Below are 14,662 nucleotides of genomic sequence, written 5' to 3'. Positions count from 1 at the left end.
ATTTGCCTGGTAACGCTGGAACTTTGTCAAAAACCAATGTCGTGTACAAGTTTAATTGTAATTCTGGAGACATGTAAACACACATGTAAACACGCTTCATCTCCAACAGGAACCGATTAGAAATAATTTCCAGAATCAACCAGTCTGCCTTAGAGTATCCGCTGTTCACAACACGGAAATAGTTACTCAGTGTAATAATATTAAAGAGTTGAAACGTGAGAAGCAATGTATATTAGGTAATGGTCTCCTACCATAAATATTCAGTCAAATATGGTAACAGCAAATTCCCTTATTCAACAGCTCTTCGAGACATTTGAACGCAAACTGCAGTGGGATTGTGTCCTCCCCTCAAGCATTGCCCACTGCCCCGACTTCACCCCTGAGAAGGTCGGCTCGGGTCAGGTCGACGGTCCATGTACCTATGTAAGCCTTTCCATGTCCTCTGTAGACGTATTTATAATATGAAAACGCGTTGACGTATCCATTCTATTCTGTCATAATGTAATAGTTTTGTGTTTGTGCGATTGTGGTTATTACCCTATAGTTTATTATTTTGAGAACGACTGTAGTTCAAACGTCAAATTTGCGTTTAATTAAAATGGATAACTTCAAACAGATCGTCTTTGCTCATCCCCCAAAATCAGAACTCTAGTGAGGAAAATTGAAAATATTAAAAACAAAATTAATAATCGTGACAATACCATGGTGTTCAATTCAATTTGTATTAAAGAGAACGTGCGCAGAAAAACCACAGGTTCAAGTGATTTCTTCTGCATACAATATATATATATATATATATATATATATATATATATATTATATATATATATATATATACACAATGTACAATACACGAATACTTTGGACCCACGCGAGAGTAACAACGTATTAATGTAGCAGTGCTTCAGAGAACCAGCATTACTGTTCAGCCAAGGGTGACATCGCCACCACCACCACCTCTCGGAGTGCAACGATCTCGCCCGAGGAGGAACATCGAAGCTCGGCGGCACTCTGTACTCTGCCTAGCGGTGGCTGGCGCAGATTTTTTTTTTTTTTTTTTGGGGGGGGGGTGTCTGACCACCACGACCTCCTGAAGAAGGGGATCTGACCATCGCCGCGTCCGCCCGACGCCACAACACTAAACCAAGTCCTTTCCGTCATGCTTTGCTGTCTGCCACTTGTTGGATAACGTTTTAGTTTCGATAAAACGTTCCCCGCACGTTTCTGACCAAACGTTTTCCCCTCAACATTTCCCCCCCATTTTCTCTTATGGCCACGTACTGTTATGAAAAAATACGATCAATTAAATCCTTCACTGGACAAACAGAATACACGCGCATCTGTGTTCAAACCCATTACAGTAACCCCCTACCATATCCGTTCATGATTTGTGTGTATTGTGTATATACCATTTTTATTCCTTCAGAATTGAACGTTTAACACTGCAGTGGCGGAGTGGAGACTGGCGTGGAGGGTATTAATTTCACCTTGCGTATCCGAACACTTTCCGAAATCCGAACATCCCGTGGACCGCTTAGTTCGGACATGCGAGGGATTGCAGTTCCTGACATCAGAGGCGAGCCAGTGGTACTATAACGTGAGGGCTATCGCCACATGTCGCCTACCCAGGTGCATCCTGAGGTTGGCGACATATCCTGCCCAAATACACACAAAAAACGTGACCTTATCTAACCTAACCTATTTGCGTCATTCTTAGATGTACGAAGTGTGTATCGCTAGAATAAATGTATGGAAATATATGATAACATGTTTATTTTTACATTTCTTCCTTTAATATGAATGTAATAAGAAATCCATTTATCTATAAATCATTCCTAAGATATATATAAAATGTGTGTTCATCGCTAAAATAAATGTATAGAAAGGGCAGACCCCACGCTATAGTGCTAACGCGAGGTAGACCTCACACTGTAGTGTGGCAGACCTCACGCTATATGTAGCACCGGCGAACCTGACACCTCGTTACCTTTCCATTGTGTTCATCATGTAATTAACATTAAAACAAATGTATCGATATTCCTCGCAGCATACACAACACCGAATCAAGTTGGGGTTGGAAAGGACGCGAATAAAACGAATAAAATGGTAGACCTAGATAAGTTTCACCCGGTACGGAACGCGGTAAAGTTGGTATGGCGGTTAGGGTCGCTGTCTTCAGTGGTCGACTAGCTGAGGCGTCCTAACAGGCTGTCGCCGCGATGGAATATTTCACCAACTTGGCCAATTTATTTCCATTTTACTCCATTATGTTTGTATGCTATTTATTCATGCCAAATGGTTGTTCTTATTTTTTTACTTCTTCATTTTTATCTCATTTTATTCGGTTACTTTTATTTCATATGTTTGCGTTGTTTACAAACGCAAAAACCCAGACCCAAATATAAACGACAGCTCTACCATCGCATACTTTCCGTTCATTTAACTTGTACGTGTCCTCACTGCACTCAAGCGATTTTATTCAGCACAGGAATTGAAGAACTGAAAACAATCTCTGAATATCAGGTCTAGTTCATGTCTCAGTCCAACTCGTCTTGAACTCTAAGTTGGTACTGGTTACACTCAATATAATTGACGATCCCCACCACCATGCAGACACTGCAGACACCCCCAACACCATCAATATGGTGGCACATCCTCTGTATTTCAGCTTTTATTACAAAATACTTAAGAGTTGATCACCCAGACCTAAATAAGAATAAAGACAGGTGGTATAGTGTTCAAATTTACTTTCACAATTGAAATGCTAAAAATAAATAAATGAATATATAAATAAATACATAAAAAAACACAATGATAACAATACATACCTGATGACATGTGATGAGCAAAGCTGCCCAGATGAACACCCCAGAGATGGTCTGGGCTGCTGTAGTTTGTAGAAATATTAAAGGAACTTGTGGGGAGGGTACTGAGCTTGGGGACAATGTGCTGCCATCATCCACAGCCAGGTCCCCTGCAACTGTGGAGGTGTCCACAGCCATATTATTACCACCACCTCCCCCACTGTCAGGTATGGCTGTGGTAGAACCGCTTGTGGCGTTGTTCATGACCCGGCCCCCTGCCCTAGAATGGAAGAAAAAAGACTTGCATTATTTTATGAAACAATGATACCTCCATTCAGTAAAAAAAAAATACAGTACATTATATCACACAACCCCAATGCAGAGGACCTCACAGTAGTTACTGCTATAAGACACCACAATATTTCGGTTCATACACATTGCCATCCCTACAATGAGCACACAATACAAATTGTAATTCTACTTAGTACCAAGAAAACGCCTTCAAGAAAAACATTTTTTCGACCAATACGATAAATGCAATACCAAATGTAAGTACAGTAGAGGAAAGGAGTAGCTGGTTAGGTATTTTCCTGAGTACTTAAATACAAGCCCTCACAATCATGATATATGGACTACCAGAAGATATGTAGGCAGCTTTGTCTTCAAGAAAATATAAAACAAAACAAGGGTGCAGTGACTAGCACCATTATTTACAAAATTGAGAGACAACATAAATTTTGAGAGCTTTCTAAGTGTTGAAGAAAATGGTTAAAATGATATTCGTTTGAAACCTATAAGAAACAGTGGGGCATCTACCCAAAAATACAAGGATTTACTTCAGGATGTCAATAAGGTTAATAATGTTAATACATTGTGACGAATGTGGATAGGAGGTAAAGGGAACACGGGCTGAGGGAAATACTTTTATTCCTGACTAGTTTTGCCTGAAGTCACTCAGGCAAAACTAGTCAGGAATAAAAGTACTTCCCTCAGCCCGTGTTCCCTTTACCTCCTATCCACAAGGTTAATAATGTTAATACTGATATAAGTTTTGAAAAAAAAAGCTGCATCTCATGATTTTCAGGTCCAAGATTACTAATTAGAAAGAGAAAAACTATTTCAAAAATTGAAAATTAACCAATCGTATAGAATTAACTAACAGAAACATGAGAATACAATGGAAGAGGATGATATTGGCCAAAATCAAATGAAAGGAACTGAAGAAATGAAGGAGGCCCTGAGAAAAGGATACAGTTAAATAGATAATGGAACAGCAGAAAAGGGAAGAAAAAGACAAAGTGGAGGAAGGGGTGATGACAGTATGACAAAGTGTTTGACATGGTATTAGACAGTTGAAGAAAATAAATGTCAGTCTGGGTGGAAAGAACATATTATAGGTTTCCTTCACAATACAATTGGAATACATTCCTGAAATTACAATTGAGTAGAATGTACAAATTACATAAATCTATTTTATAGTATGTTTTTATATTTATGGAAAAAATAGGGGCACTGGTTACCATAAAGGAGCTGGTGATGATGGTATGCTTGGCCTGCCTGATCATGTAAGTGAAGCTCACTAAATGTAGAGTAATATAACAGCATTAACACAGAGCATCTGTATATGTGAAACAACAAATACCAATGCATCATATAATGCGGGAGAACAGTATTTAGCAAGTGGAAAGAAGAATGCAGGAACTGCAAACTGCTATAGAAATCATATCCATGGGAATTGAATGTATTTAATCAGATAAAATCAATTATGTTAGGTAAATATGAGTAAAGAGAGGGAGGCGCCTGTCCCTTAAAGATTAAGTTTAGGCCATATAAATTGAGGTAATCAATAGAACATGCAAAGAAAAACAAGCTGATCGAGAGATAGAGAGTTGAGGAAGTACAAGCAAAACTAAGGAAGCTTGTCAGAACATACAAGAAGAGTAATGAAAGGTCAGAGGAAGAGAGAGAGAGAGAGAATTAACAGTAATTGTTGCCTTCAGAGTCACTGACTGGAAACCCACAGTTCCACAGTGACTAGCAACAGTCCTCAGGCCTTCCAAAAAATCTCAGATAAAATACTTTGGAGTGTTGTCTATGTTGTATTAGTGATAGACTATTTCTTCTTTTTATATCATTGGTTTGTCATAGCAAGAAAAGAGGAGTAATCCCTACTTGTCTGTACTCTTTGTGTGGAGAGGTGGAGGAAATACAACAGCAATCAACAGATACAGACACCTTGGACTTTGTCTGAAACCTTGAAATGGGTATCACTGATAAATGTAATTGTGCAAAAGAAGGAACAAAGCTAGACGACCGAAACAGGGCTAATGTGGTACCAATTCATACAGGAAGATAAGAGAAGAAACTAACACAGACTAATTTACCTCACCAGCATCATACATAAAATATGTGAAGGAATACAAAGGTAGGGTAAATAGCTTGAAGAAATTAACATTTAGACAACTAATTTGGATTCAGAAATGGGAAATCATGTGTACCGATTCTATTAGGATTTTAAAATGTGCTACAACAGTAAAAAGGACGGGTTGATTGTGTACTTATATCTGGGGGAAAATCTTGAATACAACAGCCCACAAACATACCCAACAGATAAACCACATGAAGAGAGATTAAATGCCCTGGACATACTGTCATTAAAAGAAAAGAAGAGAAAGTGATGAAATGACTGCAGTATTCAGGTCAATGAATGGAGTGGATAGAACAGGAAGAAAAGATATCTTGGTTTGTGACAGGAAGGCATTACAAGTTCCAGGAACTATTTCCTGTATACCTGCATCAAGTCTGGGAATGGATCTACAGGAGATATAGCATAATCCAAAACCATAAATGAATACAAAGCCAGGTGTAATGAAAAGAGGGGACCCCATGAGTAACTCCTTTACTGTACAATACAATTAGGTAAATATAATGCCCAGTCATTACAATACATCTGCAAGAGATACTGAGTACTGCAGAACTTGTCTGCTTAAACTGTGGGCAAAGTAAAAATACAAGTGACAGTAATGTGAGAAACAGACTTTTAAATCTAATCTGACTGCCTATTAACTGGGATAAAGGAGGTGTAAAATACTGGAAATCTTTCAACAAGAAATAGCTGAGGTATTTGGCTTGAAAGCAATGCTGACCTTCAAGGCCCTTGCCTTTTCTGGAACAGCAAAGTTCTCTTTGCATGGTGTCAGTGGGCTGTGTTTATGACCCCTAATGGCATGGTTCCCAATGCAGGCAACACACAATATTTACCTTGGCCGGCAGATGGATTTTACCTTAAGAGTTCAGGCATAATCTTGTGGATAGTAGCTCCCCACAACAAAATTTAATACCAACTTCTTTGGCACAAAACAAGAATGAATCCTGATGTGAATGATAACCACATTCATTCATGTAAAGAAAATGACAATTTAGCAAGAAATCTAAACTTCTAAAAATGTGACTACGAAATTAAGTTTTTATTATGGACATCAAATCTGACAATAAAGCAGAAAAATGGGGTAAACAGCTTGATGTCAGGGTTAAAGATTTGAAAAATGAGAAAATGTATCAAACAAGGTCAACAATAATCCATCAGCGGGGATGAATATGATAAGAACCTACCCTGCAGTTCACTAATAAAATAAAGTTCTCTAAGCATGTAAGCTGAATGATACAAAAGCCAATTAGGTGTTGAGGTGCACCTGACTTACACTTAAGCACATGAAAATGGACATAATTCCTCTAGTATGAATTGCTGAACTATGCTTCTTGTGCACTAATCCCATAAAATGAATTAAAATACACCAGAATGAATACACTAGAATACAACAAAGGCTCAGAATTGAGCAATGTGTTTTATCAACCCTGATAAGAAAAATAGAAACTGCTGACTTTAAAATTCCAACAAAAGAAGTCTAATGTTATTAAGGAGAACTATAGTACAGAATACAACATAGAATTACACATGGTTTACATACAAACTATCAAGTTACCTAGTAAGCAAATACTTTACACCAAAACTAATTCTATCCAAACCATAATTGCTTGTTATATCAAAGCTAAGCCTTCCTGACATCACCTTTTGACGAGCTAATTTAACGAGTAGGAAACCACAGGTGTAATTTCCCCCCCCAAAAATATGTGAAAAGCCTAGAATGGTTTAAAGAAAAATACAACACAATTTTGCCATGTACCTACTACTATAATTGACAGGAAAGACACGAGGTCCCATTTCTACTAAAAGTCAGTGGTATGGTCCCTCCAGAGTGAACTATATGAGGAAGATCAAGAGAATACAAAAGGCAGCAATCAAAATAGTCCCCAGCCTGGCAGATGAACCATACAAAGAGAGGCATAAAGCACTGGGTCTGCCAACATTAAAAGATCAAAGAGGAAGAGGGGATTCAATCACAGTATTCAGGTTACTAAAGGGACAGACTACTTTGACACAGATCTCTTGATTAAGGATAGGAGGGGTTTAAGAGGATGTGAAGAAAAACAGTTTTCCATACACACACACAAATACTGGTAATAGTTTAGGTGATATATACAAAGCTGGAACAACACATGATTCAAAATCTAAATATGATCACTGGAAAATAAGGACACAGAACAAGTTGGAACTATACATGAAGTTGAAGTCAGGTATAATGAATTGGAGAGTAGAAGATAGGACCCCATAAGTGTTGTTCCTTTCCTGTATACTACAATTTGGTAAATACCCCACTTCAAGCCAGACCCTGCCTATAAGCATACTTATGTTCATAACTTACAGTGCAGTGTATTTACCTATTTCTAACATATCGGATGGGAGCAATGCTTGCGTGATCCCTTATCTGTCTCCAATGTTCAAAGTTTATTTTAAATTCACTTCCATATGTTGTTAACCTGGACTACTATCTATTCAGCAAATTAATGCATCAGCAGGGAATCTTATTTCTTAATTTCCTTCAAATGTTATATGCCCTTGATATCTTTTTGTCCCATCCTAACAGATCTTCACCAATCTTGTTCACACCTTTCAGGTCTGAAACAATGTTCCCTCTTTCTTTTCTTTCTTCCAATGTGGGTAACCAAACCAGTTTTTTTTTCCTTGTACAATTTGTTGGGTAAGCTAAGGATCATTTTAGTCCCTTCCCTTTGTATTTTATCTATATCTATGAATTTCCTTTTGCTATGCATTCCAAGTTGAGGTAGATAAGATATTCAACAAGTCATCTAATACCTTTATCAGTATAGTGAAATGTCACTATGTTCATCAACAACTTTGAGCTCTCTCATTTAGATACATCATCTTTTGAGTTAACTACATATGAGTAATCACAGAGTAAGAACACATGGAAAGTCAATCAGTTATAAAAGTAAAATGAGACAGACAAACTGGAGCAAAGCCCTTAAAAGTGGCAAAGTTATGCACATAGGTAAAAACAGTACTGTGCATGACTAACTTTTTTTTAACTTTAACCAAAGTGGTTGTTATCAGTAACAACATTAAAACAACTAAATACTTCTGCCTCAAATAAAGGAAATAAGATATTAGGATTGTTACTTTTTTTTTCTACTTCAAAAGTCCATTTGCTATCAACCAATTATATAGTATATACAGATCACAGGTCTACCAACAGTTAGAACATGGTATAAACAAGACTGAGAGAATATAAAAGAACAAGGATATAAACAAGAACACAAAGAGCAGTAAACAAACCAATCCCCCATGGCTGGAACACAAAAGAAGAGATTTGACATGCCTGTGACATTTAGATCAATGACAGGTTGTCTTGGTCCTGGATAAGTGACATGAGGAAAGAAAGGAAAAGAAAAGAAAAATCACCAATGAAATCAAATCTATGTTAGGGACAGAAATAGGACACCATTAATGCAGCACCTTTCCTGTATATGTATGTATGTATATATATATATATATATATGTAAATATATATATATATATATATATATATATATATATATATATATATACATATATATATACATGCGTATACATGCATATATACAGATACATATACATATGTACATACATATAAATATACATATACATATATACACATAAATATACAAACATACAGATATATATACATACATATATATATATATACCTACATATATAGATATATACATACATACATATATACATACATATATACATACATACATAAATATATACATACATACATACATATATACATATATATGCGTAAATAACCACTAGGAAAAGTAAACTAACGAAGCAGAGCGCTTTAGGGTAATTTAATCTTCAGTGCAGATACAAAGAATTAATTACACGAAAGCGCTCTGCTTCGTTGGTTTACTTTTACTAGTGGGTATTTACGCATTTATGAACACACGCTCCTAGTGTTTTTATTGCATATATATATATATATATATATATATATAACAAGTAAAGGAGCAACAATTATATTACTTTGATCATAAAATAATTATAGCATAGTGTCACCATACGTCTCTCTCTTTTTTTTAGGGAAGAAAGAAAAAATTATATATATATATATATATATATATAAATATATACACATACATATACATATATTTGGATTAGAGTTGGTTAGATAGTATCATTTACCTTCCCTGCATGCAACCACTTTATTCATTTATCTTTTTTTTTTAGACAAATTCCTTCCAATGAAAATGCTATCTATATTCAATTACCACATCTAAATTAACTTCTGAGTAGCACCATCATTTTGACATGAAAATTACTTTCAATTGACAAAATACCTAAAACAACACAATGGAAAAAGTTTTTTCTAAAAAAATAAAATTCAAAATTAACTGGAGCCAAAAAAAAAAAAAAAAAAAAAAAAAATTATAAAAATATATATATATATATATATATATATATATATATATATATATATATATATATATATATATATATATAATAATAATAATAATAAGTAAAATAAATAACATGAAAGAGAGCTTGGCTGTTTCTGGGCCTAAAGAAAGATGCCAGCCAATTTTTCTAATGGTACATTGACCATACATTGACAGTCCAACAATTCCTTTAATATGAAGATTCTAAGCTTTTGAGAATTTCATTTAAATTAGGTTAGTGTCAAAGGTTAGGCTACATATTTTTCAGCTTTTTACTTGTCAAAGAGTGCCACACATAGGACGAGGCTATTCCAACACTAAAGTTATGAATTCTCTACTATAATTTGCCACAGTGGTAAGTGTACAACATTGTTTACATCGTTGGTGATATTTTTGTCTTAATTTATTTTGCTGAACCAATAATACGACCCCCAATAATTACAGTAAATTATTGAACATTTAATATGAAGGAGTTGAGGCATCTTAACTGTGCCAGAACAGGAAAGGTCATGCTTTCTGGACCTTCAGGAAAACTTGCAAAGAATATAGCAGTCTCAGGGACATATACTGATTATGATTTCTATTTTTTTTTAACCAATGACAATATTAATTCAATATGACAGTTGGACCACTGTTACAAGAATGGAAAAATATGATGTATCATTTGTTTCTGATAGATTTTTCATCAGAACCTGCCATGGCGCTGAAAGTTTTTAATAGTTCTGGCAGAAATTAATCAAACCTTTTACTAACCTTTCCAGATGATTCAAAAGTAAAAATGAAGGATAAACTTTTAGAAGTGCACATCTATTTGATATAGTATTAAAAAATTAAATATAAATTTCGTAAGCTATATGTCAAAGTGATATATGTTTCTCTTGGTGGAAATCAATAACAGAAAAAGCTGCTAAAAGCAATACACTAACCAATGGAGCTGCAGTGACTATTTGAGATGTCATCTTTGTTTTGATAGATGCGGAGGCCAAAGAAATTAAAAGTATGATAAATTTGTCTATTTCAACTTAACCTGCATTTAGTAATGCAGTAACTGTAACTCTACAGGTCATCAGGGTCAGTGTAATCACGTGCACTTCATCGACATCCACATCTATCAAAACAAAGATGGCATCTCAAGAAAGCACTGCAGCCCCGTTGGTTGCTGTATTATTTTTAACAACTATTTCTGTTATCGATTTCTGCCAAGAAAATCTTATATTACACTGATATAATTTACAAAATTAATATTTAATTTTCTAGTCATCTATCATGTAGGTATGCACTTCTAAAAAAAAATATCAAAGTTATTCAATTACAAACAAAATATAATGCTACCCAAGAAACCTCTATAGACTTTCCTATTAGACTGTCAGTATCTGAACTTGTAATAAAAATAGATGGCCAGCCTAAAACCACCATACAATAAAACAGCAACATCCCATAGATAAATAAGAATACAGAAAACCAAAACCCACATTTTCTTTGAGACATTTACTAATAACAATATTGAATATGCCCTTTCTCTCTGAACATATATAGTTTCCCTGTAAAAACTCATTTTCTGCAAATGTTTTGGCAATTATTTCCTGAGAGCAAGTCTATGGCTGGCAAACATCATATCTAATCGACAGCTGGTCTTAGAACAATCAATATCTCCATTCAAAGGATGTACAAGTTAGGCTTTCCATACAAACGAGTTCAACAATGTCATATCTGCTACCTTATTTGAAAATAAAAATAAAAAAAATTGTGTGCTACTTCTATTTTAAACCAGGTACATTAATGACAGTTGTGGAATATTCGGCGTAATAAAGGGAACTGTTTCGTAGATATACATATCTAGGACTGATTCTACACATACACCTGTCACACTTGTCATACACAACAGTATCGCTATCGTCGTAGCATTGGGTAAACAAGGAACGTATCAGGAAGAAAATGTTGAATGTTCTCAAACATCTGCCAACCCAGGGCACAAATTATGACAGTGTCTTTAAATAGTAACAACATCTATATTTAAGAGAAGATTCACTCTTATCTGAGTTTTTGTTAATGAGGATGATTATATTCAAGGGTTTAACGAAGAAAAAAATAAAATAACTATGAGTCACCCAACACTACTATCTGGTCGTCTTCAGCTAACGTCAAATCCAACAGTCTCACCTTTTCTATTACTTTCTTTTTGCTTGAAACGATATTTGTGTGTCACGCAAAAAACTATTCCTACACTTTCTTCTTATCAAAGCATTTCACAACAAACACTTATTTTACAGATTTCAATGCAATATTTTTCAATAATTCGTCTTATTTCTTATGCACCATATGTTATTTCCACTTCCCTAGCTATGTTGTCACAACTGACTAGCGCATGCGCATAGGACGTGTAGTAACCTAGGTCCAAATACTAACCCAAAAAATTATAACTAAAAATATGTGCGTAGACAAATATAAAAAATGCGTAATTTATTTTACTCTCTACTAACGATAATAGAAATATAAAATATAAGTAAGGTACTTGAAATTTTTAGTAAGTTCAAGTACTACTTTGTTCGAAATGTTCAAAATATTTTAGATAATCGTATCGTATATATATATTCATACATATACAACGATATCTTATAGGTTTAAAACTATCAATTGCAAGTTTATTTTCTGGTTAGAAGCTCTTTCTTTTGTTGAAAAAAGAAAATATCATGTTCGAACACCTTATCAGCTGTTAATTGTAAATACCTGTGACATCTTACGAAGGACAACTGTAGTGAAAACCTTAAATATTTCAAATCGAGGATTTGTCACTGGGTACTGTTAAAAGTTTTGGAATCATAATGTCTCGGCAATTGGTTGCGTGTCTCTTAAACGTATCAGAAGCTCGTCGTAAAGATATAGTAGAGAAAATAGCAGAGGCCGCTGTGGCTGCTGTGAATCCTCCTGCAAAAACAGTGAGCCATCCCGACAGAAAGATCAATGCTTCTGTGCTCAATATCTTCTTTGATCATGACTACAATAGATCAGTCATAACGATTGCTTCAAATGAAGAACACATTGGTAATATTTAGGGATTTTTTTATCTAGTGCTATATTTTAGTTGTCCCCACAATGATAATGACATAATCCATATCATCATGCTCTGCGCTATATTTTTTCTCGTTGACCCACCAAAGGTTTCCGCTTCACTCCCTCCATCCTAGAGGGATGCCACAACGACGAATAAATTATCGTAGTGGCAGCCAGAATAAAGAAATGGTAGTGCCTGTCATGTAAGGATGTATATATTATTAGGTTCAACTTACCAAGAGACAGTAGTGTAACTTCAATGACCCATTTTTTATTAACTTTAATCAGTATTTAATTAAAGGTTACTTTATTTTCTTCTCCAGCAGCACAGCAGTATTTCCTTTTCTTCCCTTCACAAGAGATATTTTATGCTGCCTACTTGGTGACTGTTTGCCTATCCAGATAGGGATAGTCAGATTAAAGAATACAAGACAAACAAGGAACCAATGATGGGTATGTGCCGGTGGTGGGCCTGCAAGATAGATAATGGGAAAAATTATTTCCCTGCTGCATATTTTCATAGCCCATCAACCCCCTGACTTCCATCTTGAGGCTGGAACTATGTTTCTAGAGAGACCCCAAGCTCTCTCATTGTCAGTTTCAACCGTATTTCTTCCACCTTTCCATATAAGGACAGTTGACAGCTGGTGACTGTTCCTCTTCTGTTACTGGTTACAAACCATCCTACGCTACATCTACACTACTTGCGGAAAAATACAGTTTTCCATATAGATGCACAAATACTTGGATTAGCTTAGAAGTAGTTATAGACCAAGCTGGTACATTACATAAGTTCAAATGTAAATATAATGATTGGAAATTAAGGACATAGAGCTAGTTGGAACTGTACATGAATTTGAAACTAGGAATGATAAATTAGAGAATTGGAGATTGTATCCTAACAAATGTTGCTCAGTTACTGTATACTACAATTAGGTAAATATACTAATATAGCACAGACAACAGTCCAGAGTTTCTTTCTAGAGAGGTCTATGAGAGAGTCTGAGAACCACTGTAAGCCACTGTAGAGTTGCACATTTTCATTAAGTAAAACTTGAAGCAACTTTTATTAAAAAGCAAACAAGATATAACTCATTTTAATTCTACTCAGATATTTACCTAATTGCTGGGTATTGGAAAAGAAATATGCTCATGTGGATCTTGTTCATCATTTATCATACCTAGTTTTAAGTTCATATATGGTTCCAGCTTGGGCTGTATCATCTTCCATTTATACAGAGATCTTAAATTCTATACCTTCCTCAGACTTTTTTTATTTTTCAATTTGTTCCCATAACCTCACATCTCAAAATCATAAAAAGAGTAAAAAGTTAAGAAGATTTCAAATTGCTAGGAAGATCTAGAGAAGGAATTTAATGTTCATCCGTGCCTACTCCTTTCGACCAGAGACGTAGAAATAGTCCTACACTGATACAACACAAACAAAAGGCCAAAGTTTCTTCCAAGAGAGATCTATGGGAGGGCCCAAGAATTGTTGCCAGCCACTGGAGGGGTGGGGAGGTGAACGTTTGCAGTTGGTGTAACTGGACACAATTATCATTATCATCTTTGAGTGTGATACAGTGTCAAGTAACTCTCCAGTCAGTTTACTATATGTAAATGAAGAATGTGAATTTGTATCTCAAGTTTTTTCATATCTCTTATTAAACAGTTTTTCTCTCATGTTTTTATTCTAAAGAGGTAGGGTTGTTAGTGTGACCAGTGTTGGGGATTTGTATTGGTGTTTTCCCTAGACTGACATCAGAAAGAATCATCTCCATACCACTCAGTTTCAGAATTCATCAACACCCTCACCTCTACCAGGTGGTGTACAGTACTTCTGAGGGGCCAGCACTTAGTGCCTGGACTAGACCCAAGATCTTTATAAGTATTGATTATTTCCCATCCACTTTTTTACTTAAAGAAAGTTGGAAGCTGGCAACAGCTCCCCTCCTCCATCATCT

The 14,662-nt window shown here is 35.4% G+C and overlaps 2 protein-coding genes across 4 annotated transcripts in view; one reads left to right on the top strand and one right to left on the bottom strand.

Moving 5' to 3' along the window:
* Window positions 1-12,000, bottom strand: part of Tmep (Transmembrane endosomal protein) — a 231,081-nt gene extending 219,081 nt beyond the window's left edge. For all 3 annotated transcript variants that reach the window (XM_076174538.1, XM_076174537.1, XM_076174539.1), the window contains exons 1-2: window positions 11,808-12,000; window positions 2,829-3,084 (exon numbers count right to left, since the gene is read on the bottom strand). In XM_076174538.1, the coding sequence (XP_076030653.1) occupies window positions 2,829-3,068 (240 nt within the window). In that variant the 5' untranslated portion in view covers window positions 3,069-3,084; window positions 11,808-12,000. The remainder of the gene's footprint in view (window positions 1-2,828; window positions 3,085-11,807) is intronic.
* Window positions 12,001-12,369: 369 nt separating this feature from the next.
* LOC143019213 (uncharacterized) overlaps window positions 12,370-14,662 on the top strand; it is a 275,380-nt gene continuing 273,087 nt past the window's right edge. The window contains exon 1 of the mRNA XM_076174907.1: window positions 12,370-12,689. Coding sequence (XP_076031022.1) covers window positions 12,470-12,689 — 220 coding nt within the window. The 5' untranslated portion in view covers window positions 12,370-12,469. The remainder of the gene's footprint in view (window positions 12,690-14,662) is intronic.

This window comes from Oratosquilla oratoria, chromosome 36 (genome assembly GCF_046742065.1).
Source record: "Oratosquilla oratoria isolate Oo_2021 chromosome 36, ASM4674206v1, whole genome shotgun sequence".
NCBI lineage: Eukaryota > Metazoa > Arthropoda > Malacostraca > Stomatopoda > Squillidae > Oratosquilla > Oratosquilla oratoria.
Note: the sequence above shows the minus strand (reverse complement) of the source record. Positions and strands in the feature narration are given on the sequence as shown.